The sequence below is a fragment of the Maniola hyperantus genome, chromosome 9 (assembly GCF_902806685.2).
Source record: "Maniola hyperantus chromosome 9, iAphHyp1.2, whole genome shotgun sequence".
NCBI lineage: Eukaryota > Metazoa > Arthropoda > Insecta > Lepidoptera > Nymphalidae > Maniola > Maniola hyperantus.
Window position 1 is genome coordinate 8,769,728 of NC_048544.1, and position 27,398 is coordinate 8,797,125.

Here is a 27,398-nt window from a genome sequence, read left to right on the forward strand (position 1 = left end):
GTGTACATAATAAATAGAGTCAGTGTTACTTTAAAACAAAGTAGCTTTCTATCTAATGGAGAAAGAGTTATTATCAAATCGGTTCAGAAATTTTAGAGTTTGTCGATAACAAACATCTTTCCTCTTTATAATATTAGTATGGATATAGATTTACCAATAATCATTACATACAAATAACCCGTATTTAACTAGTAAATGTATGAGTATAACTATGGTATAACCATGGAGTATTTTGTTGCTAAACAACATTTAAACAACAAAAAAGTAAAAAGTATAAAACTAGACGTGAATAAGTAAATTATTTAATGAAGGCATTTAAAAAAATTTGAAAAAGTCTAACCGTGATACTCAGAGTCGCTAATCGTTACTTAAGATTGAGTTAAAACTAGTCAGATTTATGTGAGAGATATAGCTCTGTCTCGTTTTAACTAAACTTAAGTATCGATTAAGCGACTCTGAGTACGGCATTTAATAATGTTATTAATTTGTAAACACCATTTTTATTTTAAATTTTGCCTGTCTATCTCTCCAAGCTTATCTTGATACAGCTGATTACATGCACCACGTAGTTATGCCAAACATTACCTAAGATAGATTAATTCTTCGAAAAAAACAACAAGGTTTTATTTACGCAAACGTAATCGCAGGCAAAAGTTATTTTTTACTATAATATTTCTCTGTTATAAATTATTACTCTATATCGTGTAGTCAGTGACGACATCTGCTGCCATCAGCTATTTCGATGCCTTTTTGCACGTTTAGGAGGTTTGCTTGTAATTTTAGAATCGTACTTGAAAATGTGAATTTTCATTAAAACTATTTAAATGAACTGTGCTAATGATAGGAATAAAACAGCCATAATTTACTTTGTCATATTTTTGGGAGTACTCTTTGATTACAAAACAAAATTACTTTCGTGTGATGCTTCAACTAAAATAAATAAATAAATAACATCATTATTCTAAAAAAAATATTTACAATATTTACATTACACTACATAATATTATTTGTACCACTTTTAAGTTTTAATACGCATAATATCTTGACATTCTTCGTTTTAGCCAGAACTCTTTGATCATGTCACTGCCCTTCTCGCCGATCATTATAATAGGAGCATTTGTGTTACCACTCACTAAATTCGGCATAATACTTCCGTCTATCACTCTTAGACCTTTTACGCCATAAACCTTGAGTTCAGGATCTACAACGGCGTCCGGATCCCAATAAGGTCCCATCTTCGCAGTGCCAACTGGGTGATAAATTGTGCAAGTGTATTGTCTAATCATACATTCCCAAAATGCATCAGTGAACGTTGGGAACATGCGGCAGGCCGGAAAAATATGATTATTAAACACAGATGCATATTTTTGAAAAGATTTTGTTCTTGATAGAGCAAATGCAACTTTGACTCCTTCTACTAAAGTTTTCACGTCTCTTTCATCAGTTAAGTAGTTTGGGTAAATATATGGGTAATCGTAAGGATTTGCACTTCTTAACTGAATATAACCCTTACTCTTTGGTCGGAGCAGCATAGGAATTATACTCCACACATCTACGTTATTTATTGGTTGGAATACGGCACTATAGAATTTTTCAGTCAATCCGTGTATTTTTCGTAACTGGCCACCACCATCAGAATTAGTTGCTCCTGATATAAAATGAAATTCTATATCCGGGAAATCGTCTGAAGCATTGACATATTTTGTGCTGATGAAAGCTAAACCCTCAACACCTCCCATAATCGTAAGTGGCCCCTCTCCCATTACTGCATACTCCATTAGTGTGCTCACAGTATGAAGTCTATTTTCGATTATTGAAATTGGTTTGTTTATTATGAAGGCTAACCCACCTAAACCAATATGATCTTGAAGATTTTTGCCCACTTGAAGATTTTGAATTAAAGGTATTCTATGCTTAGCTAACTCTTCTTCTGGGCCTATACCTGACAATAGCAACAATTGTGCAGAATTTATAGTTCCTCCAGATAAAATTACTTCTTTTCTCGCTCTGATTCGATAAAGCATTTTATTTTTTATATATTCAACTCCAAAAGCTATTCTTGTTCTTGGATCTATCATGACTTTGGTGACGAATGAGTTCATAGAAATGTGTAAGTTCCCTCGATCTTTAGCAGGTCGCAAAAATGCTTTTGCAGTTGAACAGCGACTCCCACGCCGAATTGTCCCTTGAGCTACCATAAAACCTGTTTGATTTTCACCGTTTATATCTCTATTCAAATATCCCATTTCTAAACCTGCGTCTATAAAACTCGATACGAGAGGAGTATGATAAGGTGCTTCAGAAACCGTTAAGTATCCTCCAGTACTGTGATATGGCGTTTTGGCTAAATATGGATTTTGGTTATCTTCAGACTTTTTAAAATAGTACAAAACATCGTTATGGCTCCATCCTTTGTTTCCCTGTGATTCCCAAATGTCGTAATCTTTTTTGTTGCCTCTTAGATATAGCATGTAGTTTAATACAGAGCTTCCACCGAGCACTTTTCCTCGAGGCCAGTTGCACCGACTGCCTTCCATTGCTGAAAAACAAAATGTTGTTCGTTATACTTGCATGACTAAATTCATAAAACGCGAAAGTGTCTGTCTGTCTGTTAACTTTTCACGGCCCATCCGTTTAACCGATTTTGACGTTTGGCAACTCTTTATCCCGGAAAATAAAACTGTTCCCACGGTATTTTTAAGAAAACTAAAGCCTCGCAAATAGGTCGCGAGCATCTAATCTAATCCGTACCCTTATATAAATGCGAAAGTGTGTTTGTTTGTTGGTTTGTTGGTTTGTTGGTTTGTTGGTTTGTCCTTCAATCACGTCGCTTCAATCACGTCGCAACTGTGCAACGGATTGACGTGATTTTTGGTATGGGTATAGATAAAGACCGTGGAGAGTGGCATAGGCTACTTTTTATCCCGGAAAATCAAAGAATTCCCACGGGATTTTTAAAAACCTAATTCCACGCGGACGAAGTCGCGGCATCAGCTAGTATTACATAAATGCTAGTTCACAGTAGTAATATAACAATTTAGTCAAATATGTATGAAAATGGATTTACCTAAGCAACTAGTGCTCTGAGGTTCCGTCTTATACTTCCAGTCTAGTTTGCTAAGCTGTAGGAATCCTGCTAGAAGAGGAACATCGGATATTTCCGTTTCATCACCACCTGCCTCCAATAAGAGCACCTTCCAGTGCCCAATTTCTGACAGACGATTGGCCACTACAGCTCCTGGAATATAAAATGGTGTAATTTTTTTTTATTTTTTTATTCAGATACAAGTTAGCCCTTGACTGCAATCTCACCTGGTGGTAAGTGATGATGCAATCTAAGATGATAGCGGGCTAACCTGGAAGGGGTGTGGCAGTTCTATATTAAACTCATACCCCTTTGGTTTCTACACGGCATCGTACCGGAACGCTAAATCGCTTGGCGGCACGGCTTTGCCGGTAGGGTGGTAACTAGCCACGGCCGAAGCGTCCCACCAGACCAGACCAGAAATTTAGAAATTATAAAATTCCAAACCCTTGCCAGGAATCGAACCCGGGACCTCCCACTATTAAGACCACGCAGTGTTCACCACCGCGCCAGGGAGGTCGTCAAATCGTAATTGATTAATAGCAGCAGCATAAGACGAAAATCATGCCTAAATGCTTGCGTCCCGCCCCACCCAGTAATAGCTCAACGGGTTGCGAAGCTGAAGTGCCAAATGTTCGTAAAATAATGTACTAGCTGATGCCCGCGACTTCGTCCGCGTGGATTTACATTTTTCAAAATCCCGCGGGAACTCTTTGATTTTCCGGGATAAAAAGTAGCCTATGTGTTAATCCAGGGTATAATCTATATCCATTCCAAATTTCATCCAAATCTGTTCAGCCGTTTTTGCGTGATTGAGTAACAATCATACAAATATCCACACTTTCACATTTATAATATTATATAGTAGGATTGTAGAAGAGAAAAAATCCAAAAATATGAAGAGATAATGAATAAAGAGGATTTATATTATTGCTTTAAATTTGCCGTTTTCAGAATTTTTCACAATTCTTCCGGTATATTTTTAAATGCGTTGCTTTATCAACCATCCATTACATTTGCTGATTTTAGCATGGATATAGTTAAAGATTTGGAAAGTGGCATCAGTCACTTTTTAACCGACTTCAAAAAAAGGAGGAGGTTCTCAATTCGTCGGAATCTTTTTTTTTTTTTTACGTATGTTCCCCGATTACTCAAAAACGCCTGGACCGATTTTGAAAATTCTTTTTTTGTTTGAAAGGGTATACTTCAAAGTTGGTCCCATTTCAATTTGGTGAAGATCTGATGAACATCTTCGAAGATAGATACTGGAACTCCTCAACGGATAAGAGTAAATTGCTCGCGATCAGTGTAATAGCTTAGTAAACAGTAGATTTTTAACCAGTCATAGCATAATGCCATGGGGCCACTAAAAATTGTGAAATAAAAATTTTTTACAAAAAAAATAAAAACCGACTTCGTTACATAAACACTAAAAATTGAAAAATAATTTAATTTATTACCGAATATATTATGTATACAAGAGTTAATATAGTTCCATAATAATATTTTTTGGGGTCGGTGCCAATGAGGTGCCATTGTGGAGTCCCATAAAAATATGAAGTCTAGACGATTCGCGCAGCTAAAGCTAATTGGCACCGGCACCAAAAAGTATTATTATGGAACTATATTAACTCTTGTATACATAATATATTCGGTAATAAATTAAATTATTTTTCAATTTTTAGTGTTTATGTAACGAAGTCGGTTTTTATTTTTTTTGTAAAAAAATTTTATTATCGTGAAATATCAAAGAATTCAGGATTTTTAATAAACCTAAATCCACGCGAACGGAGTCGTGAATATCAGCTAGTAGATAGATGTTATTATTACTTACTTACCAGCAGATCCAGCCCCAACTACGATAAAATCATACTCCGACAATAATCGCGAGTCTGACACGTCAGCTGGTCTTCCTTCAGGATCCGTCTGGTCGAACTGATAGTAAGCTATCGCCGCAACTAACATCGGGATAAACCATGCTACCTGAAAACATAAACAAAATCCAAATTAATATTTAAGTCACAAGATTTTAATAGTTTAGAGAAACTTGCCTTGGCACACGATGCTCTAATTTAGCATGGCGTATGTACGTGGCTAGCGGCGCAAACAAAATGTCTCCTCTGTAGCTTGGCGTGCAGCTTAGAGGCATAAAAGCACTGCTTACCCTAGTTGAAATAGCTCAATAACGGGAACACCGCCGTTGATTCCACAGTTTGCTTGTGCGTGGAAAAAGGATCTTTGAGTCCAAACAAAATCTATAAACTTCTAGCGATATCCCATATTTTATAGAGCAGTTCTTGTTCAAGAATAAAATATAAGTAGTATGTAGTTAGATTCTCGGAAACGGCTCTAGCAATTTGGATGAAATTTTGTATTTATTGTATAAAAACAGGTAATAAATAGCAATGAAAATATGACGTTACCTGCGTACCTGCGGCCGCGATGGCCGTGCTTGATATCACGTCGGCCACTATCGAGCTCATCCTTCTGAAATTCGAGAGAATGACACACATTAGCTAGATCAAGAAATTCCATATTTGTGAAAGTTTTTTTGTTAAGCTAAAGTGACGTAATAGGTATTAGGTCAAGGAGTAAAGACAAACCAAACGATATATAATATTATATCCGTGTTAACAGCTCTTATTAGCCGACCTATACCCACACTAATTTTTCAGCGTTTTTTTCCGCTTTCCAAGTTGCGATAGATTCTTCCCTAGCTGCATAATTCTTATGTTTTCTGCACACATAAAGCATCTGAAACATGCTGATGCATCAGCAATTTTATGACCCACGAAAACTTTCTGTAGTTGCAGTCGTGACAACGCTGGTTGCCGGTGCCTAAAGTAGCGTTTGACTCCAACTCAGATTGTGCCAACAAAGTATGTAATCTAGACTAGACAACGCAGAATTAATGTAATTAATAAGCTAGAAACTAGTACAGACCTAGTTAGCCCTAATTTAATTGATTCACGTATTGATATACATAAACTACATAAGAAAGGAGGAAAATAATAAATGACGACTAAAATTTGAAAGATCTATATCCGTTTAAGCAAGGCGCCATCTTCACGGGCGATAGTCTCGCCGTGCCAGCAAATTCAATGCGACTCTTATGGGCCAATCTCCACAGGGCGATATTATCGTGGCGATACGATGAGTGATTTTGGACGAGTTTTACGTCACGGGGTCGTCGTGTGTCGATGCCGCCTACCGTTGCGCTTTGTGTCTATCCAGGCCTTTATCTTAGTCACACAACATTCGTGTTCGTGATCCGTGACACATCGCCTACCTTTAGGGTGGCTTTCCATTAGTGGCTTCAGAAACGGAGATGTGTTTAATAGAACAATCAAACTATTGTAAACTAGATGATGCCCGCCACTCTGTCCGCGTGAATTTAGGTTTTTTTAAACCCCGTAGGAACTCTTTGATTTTCCGGGATAAAAAGCTATGTCCTTCCCTGAGATGTGAGCTTACTCTGTACCAAATTTCATCAAGAGCAGTTAAATTGTTGGACCGTCAAAAGCTAGAAGACAGACAGACACACTTCCGCAATAATAATATTAAGTATGGATAGCGGGTACGTACGATGAGTTAAACAAATTATTGTAGTCACGGCACGACTGCGGTGCTGCGACAGGTGAAGTTGGAGCCTTAGAACTGTCTCGGGCAGTATCGAGCGAATCGAAAATCATCGTATTAGTTGTGATATTATGCATACGCTATTTACATTATATTGTCATTATACCACGAAATCTTGGACGATTTAACCTAAGGACGCGCCTCGCATGATTATTCCCCTCTGTCAATAGTAATGGATTTTTAATCCACTGCGTTTATAAACACTGTTTGCGGAATCGATTTTGTCATTGTCAGAATCGTTTTCGATGTGTGACGACGTCTTACACGCTGGGTGAAAAATGCCTGTTTGTGCCGTTAGTGAGTGCAAGAACAAATCAAACACATCAAATTTACAAAAAGATGGAATTTCATTTCATAAGTAAGTATTTTTGGTGTAATAAACGCTTTCTATAAATTAAATTACATAAATTATTATAATAAAATAACAATCGAGAACTTTACCGATTCAGTAATTGAGTACGTAATAATTCGGTAGAAACGAGTCACACTCCTCACGAGACTATATTTTGTTTTTTCTAAACAATTGCAACCCTCGATATATACAAATTAGGTTAAAATTTGAATACGCGTGAACAGCATGAAATTACGTAGTAGTACGATAGTGATTGCGGTTCGATTATCGATATCGATGAAAACATTTTCTTTATTATTAACGACTAAATTACCGTCTTCAAGTCAAGTAAAGAATAGTTATTATTAATTACCACAATTTTTTCGCTACCTATACTTGTAATAAAACTGGTCGATTTCTGTGATTTCACGTACTTAATACATTTAAAAAAAAATTAAAGCAACGCAATTTTAGTGATAGGCGCGAAATGTATAAAATTTATGTATTAAATCGCTAAGAATGTACATAACATTAACCTAATGGTAAATAATGACGTGTTAAAAATAGAAGAGGCCACCGTGTGTGTTTACTAATTTATTTTCATAGTATCATATCTGTCTTATGGAATTTTGCTGTGGGGTAAAAGCGGCAGGTATTGAGAAAATTTTTGCATTGCTAATTTGTAAGGGCAATACGTGTTATATTTAATAATTACATTTAATTTTTTTGGACAAAGAGTACACCATATTGGAATTACCATGTAAACCCAATGTGCAATAAATAAATGATTGATTGGAAAGAAAAAAACATTTTATTGATTGATATACCTACTAATTATGTTTGGTAGGCTTTTGCGCGGTCAGATTTATTTTGTATTATATAATAATATAAGTCATTAATAAGCACATTTTCACTATCGAAATTTTAAATGAAAATTTCGTTATATAAAAAAATACAGAAGATTAAAAATGATATAAAATAAGTAAAAAAGTATGTGCATATTTTTTAAATAAATATTTTTCTTATTTTTACGTTGCATTATTAGTTTTTGGGATAATTACCTATTAAGTGAGGTGAATGTATGCAAGAATACGCTACGCTGACCAAACACTGGTTTTAAGTAATTAAATACGAGTAATAAATTCTTATTTCTACTTTTGTTTCTGAAAAACTATCGATATATTTTAAAATATCGATACGGTAGCATCGCAAATCAATTTGACTGTCTTACACTCGTAATGTCTTTGTATGTTGATGTATATAACTTATTAGTGTGCGTAAAATGTAGTAGTGTTGAACATTTAGATATGTGTGTGTTAATAATGACACAAAACTTTGTTGAGTGAGTGTGTCAAGTTGTCTATGTAGTGTTTCCTCGTCCCGCACCAAAAGTGACAGAAATTTTTATTCGTAATATTAGGCGCGTTACAAGTCCATAGGTTAAATCGTCCAAGCACGAAATAGCCTAAAATTAAATAAATAAAGCCCTTTCATTTTATTTAATAATGTTGGATAGCATGTTCCACTTATGATTATGGCAATACTCTAACACCGGTTTGCGGATTCTACTGAGAAGAGTGATGATTTATCAGGTTATTGTTAGGTGACGTGATAATTTTATCACGTCATCTTTAACTATCACGTCATCTCTCAATAATTTGATTGGTCCGAAACACACGTCTCTATCCGCTCCGCTTCAGTGGCAGTGCACCCTGTGACCAGTCTCGTCACGTCCCTGACATATCGCTCGTGAGGCTTTTATATTCGTCGACTGACCTGTATTCTGTATTGTTCAAAGGAAAAAAAGACATACGTCTTTCTATTGTTTTACTTTCTTTGTCGCGGAGTTGTTGGCTTCAACACTTTGGCAAAATTTGTTTTTAGGGTTCCGTACCTCAAAAGTAAAAACGGAACCCTTATAGAATCACTTCGTTGTCTGTCTGTCAAGAAACCTAGAGGGTACTTCTCTTTGACCTAGAATCTTGAAATTCGGCAGGTAGGCAGGTCTTATAGCACACGTATAGGGAAAAATCCGAAAACTGACAATTTCTAGTTACAGCACGAAAAAAAATATTAAAATGTGTTCATGAACAAATAATTAGTATTTTCAACTTTTCAAAGCAAGATTACTATACCAAGTGGGGTATCATATGAAAGGGCTTTACTTGTACATTCTTAAACAAACTTTTATTTATTTTTATGCTAAATAGTTTTTCATTTATCGTACAAAATGACGAAAAAATACGACTGTAGTACGGAACCCTCGGTGCGCGGGTCTGACTCGCACTTGGTTGGTTTTTCTTTTAAACATAGGATGCGCGTGAATTTACTACATCATAGAGCTCTAGCCGATGGCTCTAGCTTAATAGAGATTTTGGTAGAACTTTGACAATGTGTTATCTAATAATATTGTAAAAGTATTTAAATACATAATTATATCAATTACTTAACACCGAAGCCTATTACAAGAGGTAATTTATGAGTCACTAGCTGTGTAAGTTTGATGACAAAGTTTGATAGCTACAATGTGATGCTCACATTTGCCTACTTCTTATTGGCCATCTGACTGACAGACACTATCGGCTGTTATGCATAGTTGCAACAAGTATTTCATTATGATAATCACATCTTCCGCACTAGCTCCCTAGATTTTGTAGACAGGGATACATTAAAACGATTCTAATTACGTACAGAGATGCCGTAAGTTGCGCTCGTATACGTTTGTATACTTTGCATCCAGAATACTAAGTCGTTCCGGTGAAAATAAGTGTTATACAAGTTACATTAAACCGACACATGATGAATATTGATCATGATACGACTATTCTATTATATGACTGCCCTAGATTTTATGAAGTTTGTTTATTTAGCTGCATTAAGGTTAAATGTATAAAAAAAGATTTGCACTATTTTTATATGGGCAGACGATTATATTTATGACACATGCCCCTTTATTAATCTTAAATAAGTTTGCAAACCATTCGAGATTATACCTACCTATTTCTAAAAGATTCAAGAACTTCAGTCCATCGCAAAAAGAGCATCGTCTATTTTGTTAAAAGTGCATGGTTTTGACACTGCAGTAAAAAGTAGGTGAATTTCGAAGTGAATTTTTGCCCGCTTCATATAATGTGCCAAAATATTAAAATACAAATATTTTTTATAAAATATGATTAGTTTTTGCTAATTTTAACTTAATACATGTCTCACACCCGGCCTTACTCACGTGTTTAGTCGACGTTAGCCCGACTAGTTTCGAACCCTTCCGGGTTCTTTTTCACAGGGACTCAACCGCGACGCGTGCGCTAACTGAGTCCCTGTGAAAAAAGACTCCGGAAGGGTTCGAAGCTAGTCGGGCTACCGTCGACTTAACACATGATTAAAACCGGGTGTGAGACATGTATCATGTAAATCACTCACGATAGTTTAAAATTGTAACTTTCATACAATTTCAATGATACATAATTTGTTGTCAAGTGGTTTGCAATCCTACTTGAATGGTGTATTAAAAAAGTTCTTATACATATAGCAGAACCTATGAAGTCAGTTTTAAATTACATAAGTAGGTATTTGTTTAACACTAAGATGCCCCAAAAGAATGGGTCTATCTCATTCAAAAACCATATTCGCAAACAATCATGAGACCACCAAACATAATGATAATATGTAGCTAAGTTGAAAGACTATTCGTTGCCTGCGATATATTTTTGGTAGAAATGTTATCGAATCTTACCTCTAATGTCCTATGCTTTCACTCGGACCACATAACACTGAAGTGAACATAGTAAAAATCTGTAGTAGAAAAAACCGTGGCACATTTCTGTCACATTCCGTTTATTTTGTTCACGTTCATACAATCGTTCCACTTTCGCCGTTCAATATGTCGTTTTTGTTTTCGTATATTTTTTGTTTTTTAATTGACTGTGTCTTTACAACCGACATACAGGACAAAATCGCGTGCGGTGTGTAAGTAACGGGCACTTTCTTTGAGAGTCGGAACTCAACTCCGTACGTAGTCGTAGTACCGTTATGTTGAACACCTGTGTAGTGGGAGTTTGTAATTTTTAGTTATCAGATGGGGTTTTTATTTCAGTTTTATTATTTGAGGAAATACTATAATATCAATGAAGAAAGTCATTTCCGATATTTAATATTATATACCTAAGTAATACACGGTAAAAATGTTTGTTTTTTTAAAATATGGTTAAGTAGAAAGGTACTCTCGTACATGTTCTAAATATGGATAAGTATACAGTTTTTTAATATTTTAACTGAAAATTGACTGTCAGATGTTGATGAAGGAATAAATCTTCTTTTCTATTGTCAAAAACAAACTGTGAAGGACACAGTGATTTTACAGGCTATTTTTCACGGAATGTGATTTTTCAATTTTCGCAATTACAATCGTATGCTATACGACATTTCACATGTGGTTTTTCACAGAAAGTGATTTTTTGCGCCTATGATTGTAAGTGTGTGTGTTCAGTTTGTTGTAGGCTCTTCTCAGACCTGGGCGCGTTGGGAACCCTCGTAGCTTTAGTTTTAAGTTTACGTAATAATTATCACCACTATATCTTACAAATCTAACACCATACCAGACCATCAATAAGAGTAATTTAATACCTATTTTGAATAAATCATTTGACTTTGACTTTGTGAAAATTCGCCTACAAAGTGCATCGATTTAAATAGAAGTTTTTTCCTTTCAAACACGCATTGAAGTGTGTGTTCTCTCTCGATCGCACTCTCTTTTTCGTCTTGGCTTATTGTTGAAATTTATAATAATAAGGCGAGATTAAGATGTAATAGTTTTCAAACCTTGTAAGATTTGGCTTCGTGATTTTTCACAGGCTAGTAAATGAGGTAAGTAGTAAATGTTATATGAGAAGACTCTTCATGTGATTTTTCATACGCTACCTTAGAAATGGGCAATCTCGAGGTACTCGCCATACGTTTACATCATAGATTAATTAATGGTCTCGCTCCGCTCGTTTACATAGATGACATTTGCGTACACAGTAGTGCGCAAATGTCACCTTACAAGCATACCGTCTCCCAGTCGCACGTCGCGGTCGCGTACTGCGAAGTCTACCTTGATGAGGAAGTTGCGGGAAAATAGTAGACACTTACCAAGACTTTATGTAAGTGATAGTGAAAGCGGAATAGTGTCCTTATCGGTTGGATAAACTTGTTGGTAAACATAGGGTTAACGCTCTAAAAGCTCTGTCTACTATACGATTTCTCAGGTCGTTCTCACTAACGAACCAATTTTAATGGCAAAATGTTACTTAGTTGCTTTAAGAACAATAATTTTACCAAATTCACTATTTATCTCAACTATTTAATGAAAACGAAAAATGTGTGGAATGGTTAGGATAATAACATCAGTTTTTTTGATTTTGATGTGTTTACGTCTTTAAAATCCCGCGGTAACTCTTTTCTCTGATTTCTCGGTGTTAAGAGTAGCCTATGTCACTCTTCAGGTCTTTAATTATACCCAAACCAACAAACTAACGAACAAACACACTTTTGCATTTATAATATGGGTACCTACCTAGTGATTTTGAGATGACACGAAAACACTTACCTCGTATTTTAAATTGGGGAGCTGGTAAGCAAAACGTTCAGTTTTCAGGTGTGTGGTCTATGTACTGGACACCAAGCGACCAAGCGTAACATTGACGGTCGTGTTGTTTTCAGGCGGCTGCTTTGGGTCCACTCAGAAGCGGACCATTGTCGGAGGATGGGCGTGGGCATGGTGTCTAGTCACAGATGTGCAGCGTATCTCCCTCGAGGTTGGTACAGTTTGGTATTTTTATTTAAGGTTCCGTAGTAAAACAAGGGTCTGTCTGTCTTTGTTTCACAGGCGAGTTCTTTTAAACAGTTTTCGAAAAAACTACTGTTCACGATATAATGAGCCACAAAGTGGCAGTTTTACGTAAATGAATAATTGAAATTAATGAATGAAGTATTATAATGCTTTCTTAACTATTGAAAAAACCTTGTAAAATTGCTATTGATTGTCGAGTAGGTACTTCGGCAATCGTCACTGCAAGGCTTCTAACCGGTTAATTATTTTTACCCGACTGCGGCGAAGCGCAAAGAAAGGTTTCAAGTTTGTCCTGTGTGTATGTATGTCCGCTTGTAACTGCTCAACGGCTCAACCGATTTAGATAAATGATGCGTCATTAGGTTCGTCTTGATGGTGCGAGTGTCACTGGGTACTTAAAAAGTCAAAATGGCGGACTTTATGCGCTTTAATGTGCAGGCTGTTTTTTTTATTCAAGACCCTCGAGTGGGGTATCAAATTAAAGGACTTTAAAAGACGAGTACAAAAATGTATACAATTTGTATACAAAATGACGAATTTCGTGCACTTTAATGAGCGGGCTGAAAAAGATGCAGCGCAAGCCGCAGTCGGGAGTTTTTTAAAAAAACTTTTCATTTACTTGTTATTTTTCACAGGTTATGACACTTAACCCGATGTGCGAATACGTGGAGACTGCCCAGGGTGTGCCGCTGACAGTGACGGGGGTCGCCCAATGTAAGATCATGAACGAGGACGAGCTCCTTACCACCGCGTGCGAGCAATTCCTCGGGAAAACCGTCAGAGAGATCAAGATGACCATTCTGCAGACTCTGGAAGGCCACTTGCGTGCTATATTGGGTAAGTGTGATGAAAGATGCTGAAAGGTAATTTGACAAACAGAGACACCATCTAAATTACAGTATTTTCTGCGGAAAAGGATATCTTTCTTTCAAATAATTTTTTTTCTCGTCCTCTTAAAATCGAAACAGAATCAAATTGGTGTTAAATGGAAGGAAATATACTCCATATCATTTTTATTAACGCCGGATTAGACGGAATTTTAGTAGGTAGAGTTGCCTACATCACCAAAGATGACCGCGAGTAAGTAGGTACCTTGGTATATCTTCTTTCTATATATAAAAACTAGATGATGCCCGCGACTTCGTCCGCGTGGATTTAGGTTTTTAAAAATCCCGTGGGAACTCTTTAATTTTCCGGGATAAAAAGTAGCCTACGTCCTTCCCCGGGATGCAAGCTATATCTGTACCAAATTTCGTCTAAATTGGTTGAACGGAAGGGACGTGAAAGGCTAGCAGACAGACAGACACACTTTCGCATTTATAATATTAGTATGGATGAGTCGCTGAATGTGTTGCTGATCGCAAATCTCGAGAACAGCTGAACCGATTTCGCTAATTCTTTTTTTTAAATGTTCCTTGAAGTACGAGGATGGTTCTCACGGAGAGAAAAATTTAAAAAATTGCCAAGTCCCACGGGATTTTTAAAAACCTAATTCCACGCGGATGAAGTCGCGAGCATCAGCTAGTGTTATATAAAATTAATTTAACCCTTAAAGTTTAAGAGTGTCTAGCAGGGGGTTGTCTGGCAATGCATGACATGATTTCTAATACTATTCCGAAGAAAACATAAAAAATTAGACTTTATACTTTGACGTAAGATTTTTTACACCTTTATTCCCTGTATCTCCCAAAGCCACCATGATCCAAACAAACGTTGCTTCCAGTGTTGTGGACAATACGCAGAGAAAATTTTAGCTTTTATAAAAAACGAAGGTCTGGTTACTGGTACGCGCTGACTCTCTCTCTAGAAAAGAAAGACGAGAAGACGTGAAGAATCTTGGTTATTGACAACATCGCCATCTTGCTTTGTATAACGAAATTTCTTTGTACAAGTAAATTGTAACTAAGCGATATCTACAGTCATATTAGTTTCGAAACGCAAAGTAATCTAGTGATTTTTCAGCCGAGCCGGTCGGAATGCGAAGATTGGTGCATGGCCAAGAAAGTTATGTAAAAACTTTACGGATATTTGTATAGATGTCGCTAATCCGAAATTGGTAAAATTCAGCGGACTTGAGAACCTATTTTTAAAACTATTTTGAGGATCACCACACGTATGAAATTTTCATCCTAACCTTATCCCACGCTACGTGGGGTCGGCACAACATGTCTTTTTCTTCGACAATATAAAAACTGTATATGGATATCCGGCATCGATATATTATTATATCGATGACGCTTTCTTCCTATATTATGAGTTACCTAATAGGTGATGCTCGCGAATTAATCTGCGTTTTTTTAGAGTTCCGTACCTCAAAAGGAAAAACGGAACCCTTGTCTGTCTGTCTGTCTGTCAAGAAACCTACAGGATACTTCCCGTTGACCTAGAATCATGAAATTTGGCAGGTAGGTAGATGTTATAGCTGACATTTGGGGAAAAATCTGAAAACCGTGAATTTGTTGTTACACCACAAAAAAAAAATTGTGGTCATGAACTAATAATTAGTATTTTCAATTTTCTAAGTAAGATAACTATATCAAGTGGGGTATCATATGAAAGGGGTTCACCTGTGCATTTTATTTATTTATCATAGTTTTTGAATTATCTTGCAAAATGTCGAAAAAATACGACTGTAGTACGGAACTCTCCTTGCGAGAGCCAGAGTCGCACTTGGCCGGTTTTTTTTTAAATCCCTTGGTAACTCTTTAATTTTCCGAGATAAAAATTAGCCTGTCTGACTCCAGGATGCAAACTATCTCTGTACGAAATAGATTATGCCCATGATTTCCTTGACGTGGATTTAGGTTTTGTTAAAATACTATGGGAATTCTTTGATTTTCCGGGACAAATAGTAGTCTATGTCCGTCCCTGAAATGCAAGCTACCTATGTCTGTACTCTATACCGAATTTCGCTAAACTCTGTTAAATAGACGGCTTAGCATAGATGACAAAATAAAAAATAGAAATTATAGGTAAACTGCCGGTAACTAATTCCATGAGCACGTCGAATTCCGTAATTCAAGACCGGTGTACACTGTACACACGTATCATACATGTCTAAGGTATCGGATTACCTTGTTTAGCAACGCTAGGCTAGTAGCTATAATCATCATTTGAGATTAGTCTGTTTCTTATTGGGCACTAGCTGATGCCCGCGACTTCGTCCGCGTGGAATATGGTTTTTGAAAAATCCCGTGGGAATTCTTTGATTTTCCGGGATTAAAGTAGCCAAAAAAAAAAAGCCCATGTCCGTGTCTAGGATGCAAGCTACCTATATAGCTATCTGTGTACCCGTCAAAATTGATTAAACGCATGGACCGTGAAACGCTAGCAGACAAACACGGGGTAAAAAGTAGCCTATGCCACTAACACACAAGTTATTACGGGGTAAAAAGTAGCCTATGCCACTCTCCAGGTCTTTATCTATACCCATGCAAAATCACGTCAGTCCGTTGCACCGTTGCGACGTGATTGAAGGACAAACCAACAAACAAATACACTTTCGCATTTATAATAAGGGTACTGATATAAGTGGCCGGTCAAATTGTCATCAAGAAATATTGTTGGTCCTACAAAATTATCTCGAGATCTGAATGGTCAGAGCGCAGTAGACTTTGCTCCAACGAATTTTCATAGAGTAATAAGACGGCCACAAAACTGGCCTGCTATTCAGGTTAATGGATATCTTGACTGTGACCTAAATAATAGCCTTCTCTAAGAATCTTAAAGCTGTACTTGACCTCGAGGGTCAACGATCGACAATCTTTCGCTTACAAGCTTCCTCAAATCTTCTTTTAATCCATATTAAGTATATAATATTATAAATGCGAAAGTGTGCCTGTTTGTCTCTCTGCTAGCGTTTCACGGTCCATGCGTTTAACCAATTGGGTACAGAGATAGGTATATAGGTAGCTTGAATCCTGGGCATGGACATTGACTTATATATTAGGACATAGGCTATTTTTTGTCCCAGAAATTCAATAAATTCCCACGAGATTCTTAAAAAACCTAAATCTACGTGGATGAAGTCGTGGGCATGATTAATTTGGTACAGAGCTGGCTTGCATCTAGAATACTTTTTATTCCGTAAAATAAAGGAGTTCCAACGGTTTTTTGGAGTTTTTTAAAAAACCTTAATCCTCGCGGACCAAGTCGCGGGCGGCATCTAAATCTGAATAAATTCAAATTAATTTATCTACGACACCCCCTACAACTCGAAAACTTGTTTAAGTATAAATAAATAATATAATTAATGTAAATAAACGTTAACATCCCATTGGTAGGTACAAGTATTTTGAATCAAAGACTTGGCAATAAATAATGAGATGGACTTAACACTTCTTGGGTAGTAAAATTCGCCCTTCGTCACGAGCCACGACCTTCCACTGTGTCCGTAGATCCATTAATCCCTTAATGTTCGGCCTCTAGACAAACATAACAGCCACATAAACACAATACTATGCATCCCACATTCAAATTATCCTTTTTAAAATATTAGCTCTCGCTTAAATAAGTACTACCCATATTATAGATGCGAAAGTGTGTTTGTTTGTTGGTTTTTTCTTCAATCATGTCGCAACGGAGCCACGGATTGACGGTGTGACGTATCTCGAAGGTGTGTGAAGTCTGCCAATACGCCAGCGTGGCGGATTATGGCCTAAACCCTCATTCTGAGAAGAGATCCATGCCGTGAGGAGTGAAAGCTAATTTATGTATTAGTTAAAATATGAATTAGAATTTTCTTATACTTTGGTTATACTTGTAACCCCGAAATTTCACTCTAAACAAAACTGTAGAAAACATTGAACTATATTAGCTCAGTGGTAGGAAACAAAGATCTAATCTCAAGCGAATCACCATTTTAATGTATAAAATTGCAAAGAGAATGTAACTTTTTTTCCGACAACACGAAACGTGCTAGGGATCACGTAGGCCACTTAAACCGAGCCGGGGGCAAGAAACTAGTCGTGTAATTGCAGGAAAGGCATCGCTGCAACCTAACGTACTGCCTACTAACGACTAGCGCACTTTTAAGGTAATGAGAATGCTCCATTTGCACTGTATATTAATATCTATATTTTAAACATCTTAATTTTCTTTAACCATCATAATTATAAAATAACGGTACCTATAGTCCAGAATGGGAACTAATGTGATAATGTGTTGACTCGATATCCTCTCATAATCATCATCATCTCTCTTAATCAAGCTTTACACCATAGAGTAACACCGAACACTAAGGTAATGGTTCACAAAGACAGAGAACTCATGTCCACTATCATGCGAAGGAAGCTCGCTTTTTTTGGACATTTACATAAAGGAGCCCAATTCACGCACAACAGACGGAAACGTTTAAGTGCGGAAACCAGCACAGAGCGAAGAAAGGAGTCCAATTGTCATTCCCAAGATTAGTTTTGGAAGGCGGAAGGGCTCCAGGTCGCCAAAGACGCAAATGGTTGGACGATATAAGGGGGGTGGACACGGCCAAAGTTAAAAGAGGCGGCTTATATGAGAAGCTTTTTCGCATGATGACCGCGAAGAAGCGATGATAATGATGAATCATCAATACGGTATTTGACAACTAGTCATCAGTAACTTTTTATCAAACGTCAAAACGCGCGCTTAGTATGCGAGATTCTATGAAATACCGGTGTGTGACGTCACAATCATTTGAAGTGCTTTTTTTAATTTAATCGATAATTTAAAATGGTTATTATACTTAAAACCAACAAAGGACGTGGATTTTACGTATTTAATAATCACTGAGAAACAATTTTTGATGTAGTCAAATACCCAATTAATTGTAACAGTAATGGAAACCATAATTTCCCGTAAAAAACACTTTTATTTCTGTGAACACAATAAAGCAATTTCCTCATTAGGCGATGATTTTAGGCAGTAACAGAAAATTTTACAAAACTACAAACAAAAAAAAAATTACAAACTGGAGATTTATCTCCACATTAAAATTAACAAGCCTGTTTCGAAACCATTTATTTTTGACGTATGAACAAAAATAACTCGGTAAAAATATTGTAATCAGAAATAATTTTAGATTTAATAATATTATTAGATATTTACATACTAATATAATAGTATATGTCTGTCTGTCTGCCTGTCTGTCTGTTACCTTTCACGGCCCATCCGTTGAAGCAATTTTTGACGTAATACAGATAACATACACGTAGCTTGCATCCCAGGGACGTGACATACTTTTTTACGGATAAGCAAAAGAGTTCCCACGGGATTTATAGAAATTCTAATAGATGATCCTAAGAAAGAAGCTGTGAAAGCCTAGTGGTTAAGAAGTCCGCCTCCTATTCGGGGGTCGGGGGTTCGATCCCGGCGCGCACCTCTAACTTTTCGGAGTTATGCGCGTTGCTTTAACGGCGAAGGAAAACATCGTGAGGAAACCTGCATGTCTGAGAGTTCTTCATAACATTCTCAAAGGTGTTTGAAGTCTGCCAATCCGCTTTTGGCCAGCGTGGTAGACTATGGCGAAAAAACCTCCCCACTCTGAGAGGGGACCCGTGCTCTGTTATAGTGAGCCGGCGATGGGTTAATCATGATTAATAAAAAATAGCTCTCAGCTTACAATATATTGGTTCTATCATGCAGGTGTTGTTGAAAATCATCATTAACGTCAGAAGCGGGGAGAACTCTAGCTTGTACCGAAGGACCTCGCTAGAAAACTCATTGCGTTACAACCATTCACACGTTACAGCTGCAATCGCAACTCACAGTACATTTCTCCTTTAACTTTGTACGAAGACACTTCAAGACGAGAAGATAGGTACTTTGAACTTTTGAAAGAATATTGCGCTCTCCTTTGTTAAAGTATTTTCAAATAAAGTTTTCGAGGCTTCAGTTGGTCTGAATTTTATAATTTAACAATAATAAATTGTGTTGAACTGATGATCGCTGATGAACTATAAAGTGCTGTGCCTGAATTTTTCCTTTGTTTTCCATTCGTTCAATTACAGTCATGTCTCTACTTTGGATGGGAGCTTTTAATCTTGGATTGACAGTTGGAGCTACTTATGCTGTTGTTAAAAGGTAAACTACCTTCAGATAATTTTTATTCACACATTGGTATATATTCAAGCTAATGACTAATTTACATGGCATCAATTAAACCTTTACCCTTTGCTTAAGTTTCTTAGTAGGTAAGTATTAAAGATCTTGGAAGGCGATTTATTATTATAACTAAGTTAAGACATTGGCCTCCTTCAGGAGGTCGAGGTTCGATCCCGGGCATTTTTCAGAACTATGTGCGTTTATCACTTGCTTTAAAGTTGAAGGAAAATATCGTGAGGAAATCTGCATGCCTGTATATTTATTTGGTTAACACTTGTAATGTGCACTATGATTCTTACGAAATGTATACTGCTTTGTAAGTAGCAATATTGTAGAAAGTTTCATGTTCTTGACTCTTTGAATATAGGTCAGGGCAAACTTACTTGATGGAGTTTCATTCATTCTCAGTAGGTACTAACAGCACTCAGATATCTAAATGAATGAGAACTAAGAAATTTTTTACCGTTATTTTTTGTACAACTTTGTAGTTCATACCAACAACGTCTACTGTCTACAAGATAGATTATACTTTATGTTTAAGTTGCAGAGTGTGTAGGTATTATATTGTATTGTGTTGCTATTGCCGCCATAACAACAAATAATAAAAATCTCAAAACGGCCGCTATGAAAATTAAAAAAATTAAAAAGTGTTATTTCTTTCGTACGGAACCGTTCGTGTGCGAGTAAAACTCTCACTTGACCGATTTTTCATTATTGTTTCTTTGTTAATCTCTACATCGCTATCTATCTTCTATACTTTTATATAAAGAGGTAATGTCGTTAAGTATGTTTGTAGGGGGTAATCTTTGGAACTACTGAACCGATTTTAAAAATTCTTTCACCAGTAGAAAGCTACAATATTCCTGAGTGACATAGGCTATACGGGATCTTTAAAAACCTAAATCTACGTGAGCGAAGCCGCGGGGATCAGCTAGTAAATTATAAAAATGAATCGCTAAATGTGTTGCTGATCGCAAATCTCGAGAACCGCTGAACCTTTTTTTATAATATTCCTTGAAGTACGAGGATGGTTCTTACGGAGAGAAAAATTTAAAAAGTTTTAATCGACTGTTAGGCGGTACGAAGTTCGCCGGGGCAGCTAGTAGTCTATATATAAATTGAAAATCTGACTGACTGACTTGACTGATCTATCAACGCACAGCACAAACTACTGGACAGATCGGGCTGAAATTTGACATGCAATAGCTATTATGACGTAGCCATCCGCTAAGAAAAGATTTCTGAAAATTCAGCCCCTGTGGGGGTAAACTCCCTAGTTTCGTAGTATATAAAACCCCTGTTTTATATAATATTGTACAACACATGCGTATTTAGTCTATATTAGGTAAGTACCTAAGCCTAGTAACGTGTTAGTTTTCCACGCGAGGGTAAATAATTTGAAAAAGGATTTTTAGCTGAGAATCAACTTGATAAATTATCAGTTTTTGAAATTATAGAGAACACTGCTAGGAGTGCTAGGTGGGCTTTGGCTACTAAATCATCAAAGTACCTGTTTGAATTTGGAATAAACGGTGTTACCTAAATATAAGGGAAACGATCGCTCAAAATTTAGTTTCTGTATGTCCTGTTGTGCCTATAAGGTGACCTTTATATGTTGGTTGAAAGGCGATTGGGGAGGAAACGCCACGGACACCCGCACACCTCGCTAACCCGGTGCGGGCGAGTGCGGGGGACGTGCGGGTGTGTGGGGCGTTTAGATTTACGAAAAGAAGATTACGTAAACAGCTTTAGTGCTACGTGCTGAAAAACAAAACACAACTCTTGGTACCTTTGATCCTATGAATTTTTTGATTCCGTGATAGATCACGCTTCTTATTTTGCATAAAATACACAAAGTCGCGTTGGAAGTTGATATCACATTTAGATTCTAAATTATTATTATTTTAAATGATACTTGTACAACTTGGACAACACAAAGATTAGAAAAATTTAAGGAGATTGATCTGCGACTAATTTGTGAGTAGCTCGCGTCAAACTCATTATTTTGACTAATTTCTTAAACTGGACACTTTCAAGTAAAGATTCTTATATAAGCCTGTAAAGATGATACTGCTAGGGGCGAAATTTCAATGCCATAAGTCTACGTTGTCGCATTAGTTTACAAATTGCGAAAAACCAAATTAAATTTGAATTTCGCGAGCAGACCGTGTCTTCAACATTAACGTAAATCCGGTGTCCACTCAGGGTCCACATGAAATCGGGGCTTCATTTAGTATCCGTATATCTATATTATTAACTGTCATTGTAAAATCTTTTCTCTCTAAGGTACGCATAGTACGCGACAGGGAAGGAACGCCCCGCACAGCCACACAGCTCCCGTGCTAAACCGGTGCGGACGAGCGCGGGTGACGTGCAGGTGTGCGGAGCGCTCCCGCTTCATACCCTGATTGCCATCTCGACCTGTCGCGGACTATACATCTCCATTGTTCTCTTGCTCGAATGCACATTTTCCTTTGAACAGCAAAATTTTCATTTCGAACAAACAATACGTTTGTAAAAAGAAAATACATTTCAGTTGTGGTACTTATTACAATGTACGACTACGAGTTATTAGAGAACGCGGTTAGCGGGACGCTGAGGCTTCAGTCAGTGTTTCCACTTTTAGGAATTTCGCGCTATTTTAGCGCGAAATGACTAATATTAGTAACAGATTAGTGTGTTTTTATGTTAATTAAAATTAATTGGATTTAGGGTAATTTGAGCTAAAATTCAGGTGGTAATCCTATTTTTTAGGGTTCCGTACCTCAAAAGGAAAAACGGAACCCTTATAGGAGCACTTTGTTGTCTGTCTGTCTGTCTGTCAAGAAACCTACAGGGTACTTCCCGTTGACCTAGAATCATGAAATTTGGCAGGTAGATCTTATAGCTGATATTTGGGGAAACTCTGAAAACAGTGAATTTAGGGTTAGATCACACACAAAAAAATTTAATTGTGGTCATGAACTAATAATTAGTATTTTCAACTTTCAAAGTTAGTGACTATATCAAGTGGGGTATCATATGAAAGATCTTCACTTGTAGTTTCTAAAACAGATTTTTATTTATTTTTATGCATCATAGTTTTTGAATTATCGTGCAAAATGTCGAAAAAATACGACTGTAGTACGGAACCCTCATTGCGCGAGCCTGACTCGCACTTGGCCAGTTTTTTATGCTCATAGGACATATAATTTTTTAAAGATTTATCAAATTAATCATTTATCATTTATGCTTAAAAGTAGTAGGAAAAATTATATTAAAACGTGAAAATATGATGTTGTTCTTTATCACAATAACTAGATGATGCCCTTGACTTCGTCCGCGTGAATTTAGGTTTTTGAAAAAATCCCGTGGGTATGCATTGTTTTTCTGGGCTTCAAAGTAAACTGTACCCGTTCTTGCGATGTAAGCTATCAGCTCTGTACCAAATAGATGATGCTCGCAACTTCGTCCAGGTGAATTTGGGGTTTTAAACCTCCCGTGGGAACTCTTTGTTCTTCCGGAACAAAAAGGAGCCTATCTCTCTCCTCAGCTATCTCTGTACCAAGTTTCGTCAAAATCGGTTTAACGGATGGGCCGTGAAAAGCTATCAGACAGACAAATACACTTTCTAGTATGTTTAGTACTAGTAGTTATGTGCCCTAAATCGGGCTATTTTGAATTTTTGGAATATTTTAGGCTAAATTCCTACAGAAACTAGGGTAAAACCAAAATGTGAAGTGGAAACACTGGCTTCAGTCCCGCCGCGGTCGTCGCGAGCGGCGGGTCCCGCGAAACATTCCCTGATTTCAGCCACGGCTCATGACTTTCAGTGGCTGAAGATCGTGACCTTTTAGCGATTAAGATTTTATATTAAGTTTTTGAACAAGATAACAATAGTGTATCTTGTTTATGTTTGGGAGGCGTTATATGTGATGTTGCGATTTACGTACGATGATCGTTTTGTTGTTTCGTGCACATTTTTGGTACCTTTACGCTACTGAAAGTTTGTATTTTATTACATTCCCGTGATGATGTATCCATGCATCTATAGTCATGCGAACCACTTATATACCTACTATGTATTATAAATTGTAAGAGAAGATAAGTATATCGTCAAACCATATAACCCGCGTTGTGGGATTGAAACGACTGAATTCGCGAACTTTACCCTCTTAGTTTATGATCGGCTCAACAATCAAGAGATCATTTTATTTGCTGATAACTTTTATCTGTATTCAGAAGAAAACTTCGTCATTTAAAATCGAGAGATGAATCGAAACAAAATATATATTTTTATTTCCTTTTGCTATATCTAACTTTTAGACTTTATGTTTTAAATTATCATACTTTGGTTTAAATTAATTATACCTACTATTTATATTGGCGGTATCGGTTCTCCTACTAAACTAATTAGAATTAGGAAAATGGTAGGTACTGCTAATAAATCAAAGTCTGCCGTACCAAATCACACCGACTTCGGGGTAATCAATATACGTCATCACAAGACGTCAATCTCGAGGGATGGGATATACCTACCAAAACTATTGGAAAAGTTACAAGTGCGATCATGCGAAATGATTTTGATTGACAACAAGCTGATTCCTAATTCCTTGTTGACCTATTTCTTATTGTACACAATTCAATTGTATCAGTCAGGTAGCAATAAATTGCATAAAGTAAAAAAAAAGTAACTAAGAGAAGTTTAATTGTAGTGCGCTCCAAACAAACGTAGTTTGTATCTCATCCCAATATTAACCGATCAAATATGTAGACATATTATTCTAACCAATCAAACTCAATGTGTATACACATTCTGGAAATTAATAGGTATCTGTTCAAATTGGAACCAAACAACGTCTGTATGGAAAGCGTTTGGGAGCGCGCTGAGGAACCTTCTCTTAAGCTTTGGTTATTTAAGAAATGGTGTCATTGGGGACTCTGAGATTTTTTTAATAGGCTTGCGTTTGACTGCAATCATACCAAGCAGTAGATGATGCAGCCTAAGGTGGAGCGCGCTGCCCAGAAGGTGCCTATTCACTCTTCTTTTGAAGGTACCAATATTATAGCTAGCGGGAAAAATACAGGTTTTACAATTTATTTATTTTTTGGGTTTCCGGTACTATTCATGAAATGACCTATTTTTAAAAACAATAAATCATTTTCATCTTCATCTTGTCAAAGTTACTTGTTGTATAGATGTTTCGTCAAATGGAACAAGCATTGGCAACGTATATTATGGCGCACTGGGAGTTTCCCTATACCATATTTACCATAACCTAAGTTTCAGGTCATATGCTCACCCACTTTCCTATATTTTTTTTTCATTGCTCATAAATCTCATAATGAACCTTAATGTTTCTGCTCGTTAGTAACACCCGTAACTAATTTAATGCGATTAAGCGTGATTGAGTAGATGGTAGGATTGGTAGGTCATAAGTGTCATCTAAGAGGATGTTCAATGTAGTTCCATTATGTAAATGTGCAATGACATAGTAATGTAGGCGGATAATATAGATGATATTACTTTACAAGATTTACCTTGAATCGGGATTGGCTTCCTGCGTATGTAAGGTTTTTCTATCATTATTTTACATTCAAACATACCTAATCGCCCGAAATTATTGTCCCAGGAAAATATTGGTTATCTATTGCAACTGTTTTCAATTATGGAACTGTATTAGATGCTGTTTGCATCAATTAACGTACCTACTTACCATATTGATTTGCTGAATTGATATGTACTTATCTGGAATGATAAGCATATTAATAGCTCTCTTCAGCAGCGGAATAGCGGATGGTATATGGTATTGTTAGGTTAACGTTTTCGTTCGCTTTTGGTATTTGAAATGAAACAAGTGTTTACTAGTTATTTCCATATTAGTTGAGTAAATAATTTCACAGAAAAAAATTGAAAATAGGTACCTACTAGGTGATGCTCGCGTTGTAAATTGGTAGGTAAGTACTAGATAATGCCTGATGATGAGTATCAGTTTTTTTAATCCCGTAGAATATGGTTGATTTTTCGGGATACAAGTAACCTATATCCATCTCCAGAATGTCAGCTATTTCTATATCAAACAGATTATGTCCGCGACTTCTTCGACATGGACTGAGGTTTTTAAAAATCCCGTGGCAACTCTTTTCATCTTATAATCATCATCAGTCAAAATCAGTTGGCTAGATGGGCCGTGAAAAGCTAACAGACAAACACACACTTTTGCATTTAGAATAGGTATGGATTTAGTAATATGTAACATAACCAGTAATTTTTGCCACGTCAACTCCGATAAATCCCTCTAGTTGTCAATAATAATAAATGCAGATAAACGTTTTGTCGCGTTTTTTCACTATCATGTTTGTATCAAACCAGTATCATTTTATTATCGTAGCTACGCAAATAATGATAAGCTTCCTATTTACAATTGATATGCAATTATGGTTCTTAATACTGAGGCATTATACCTATTATAGTTAATAATATTAGATATTATATCTATCTACGTTCTCATCGTTGCAGTTTAGATGACAGATAGTGCTTCGTATACTTCAGGACCAAACGCTCCTAAGGAAAACACCTGGTTTCATAAGAATTTTATTTATTTATTACAAATTACAATAACAGTTTACATAATATAGGTTTATGAAGAAAAATAGTTTATCAACGTCGCAAATAAATATATTTATTATTCTGTAGAAAAATTTATACCTATTATATGATGTAGGTACAATTTTTGTAAATCCTAAAATAGATTTTGAATAACTACTTTAACATTCTATGAATATACTTACTGTCTTCCGAGTCTGTCTAGATACGATGTCACAAAAAATGAAAATATAAATAATGTGTGCTTGTCACTGTGTGTGTGTGTGAGATATAATTTATAGTGATAATAATAATTTATAAATGTGTAGAAATCAGCACACCTATAATGGAAATGCTACGGATTGCCTTAGTGCCGCTGGGTCTTACCATCGGCCTCACATATCTTAATGTTAAGAGGCAAGTATTGCAAGTTTCATCATCATCATCATCATCATTCGATAGATGCCCACTGCTGGACATAGGTATCTTCTAGATACTTTCACACACCACGGTTTGCACTGCCTGAATCAAATAGCTTACAAGTTTAAGCCTTCCAAATCAAACCAATACCTAACTTCACTTAGTATTTAGTATAGTATTACCGAGTTGTTATTCTAAGAGTATTACCTACTTTTTGTACCTACTTGATCATTTACCTACACAAGTTTTCAAGATTCGTAAATTCATTGATTTGCCAACTTATCCAACTTCCCCTACCAAATATAATATTTACTTACAATGACCCACTTAAGAAAATCTAGGAGTATTTTTGGTAATTTTACACCTTAAACTCGATTGCTATAAATTATCCAATTAAGCGCTATCCCATTAATGAATGACCTCTAATTTGCATTAACGTGGATAATGACTC

General features: G+C 36.4%; 2 protein-coding genes across 8 annotated transcripts in view; one reads left to right on the forward strand and one right to left on the reverse strand.

Moving 5' to 3' along the window:
- The window catches only part of Flo2 (flotillin-2), a 240,649-nt gene that overhangs the window by 202,200 nt on the left and 11,051 nt on the right, over positions 1 to 27,398 (forward strand). The window contains exons 2-3 of one of the 4 annotated variants that reach the window (XM_034972374.2): positions 12,756 to 12,850; positions 13,521 to 13,722. In XM_034972374.2, the coding sequence (XP_034828265.1) occupies positions 12,756 to 12,850; positions 13,521 to 13,722 (297 nt within the window). Of the gene's footprint in view, positions 1 to 12,755; positions 12,851 to 13,520; positions 13,723 to 19,665; positions 19,942 to 23,713; positions 23,948 to 24,154; positions 26,945 to 27,398 lie in introns of those variants that run through there. The other 3 variants (XM_069500779.1, XM_034972375.2, XM_034972376.2) reach the window with 3 other exon arrangements.
- LOC117985598 (glucose dehydrogenase [FAD, quinone]-like) lies at positions 989 to 25,620 on the reverse strand. 4 transcript variants are annotated; one of them, XM_069500761.1, is made up of 5 exons: positions 25,483 to 25,620; positions 5,509 to 5,572; positions 4,924 to 5,068; positions 3,068 to 3,238; positions 989 to 2,539 (listed from the first exon to the last, which is right to left on the reverse strand). In XM_069500761.1, exons 2-5 carry the CDS (start codon positions 5,566 to 5,568, stop codon positions 1,026 to 1,028), a joined length of 1,890 nt encoding a protein of 629 aa, XP_069356862.1. In that variant the 5' UTR covers positions 5,569 to 5,572; positions 25,483 to 25,620; the 3' UTR covers positions 989 to 1,025. The 4 variants fall into 4 exon arrangements, with proteins under 4 accessions (XP_069356862.1, XP_069356864.1, XP_034828253.1 ...); XM_069500763.1 differs by having other exon boundaries at positions 5,517 to 5,572; positions 25,483 to 25,502; XM_034972362.2 differs by lacking the exon at positions 25,483 to 25,620 and adding an exon at positions 10,789 to 11,061.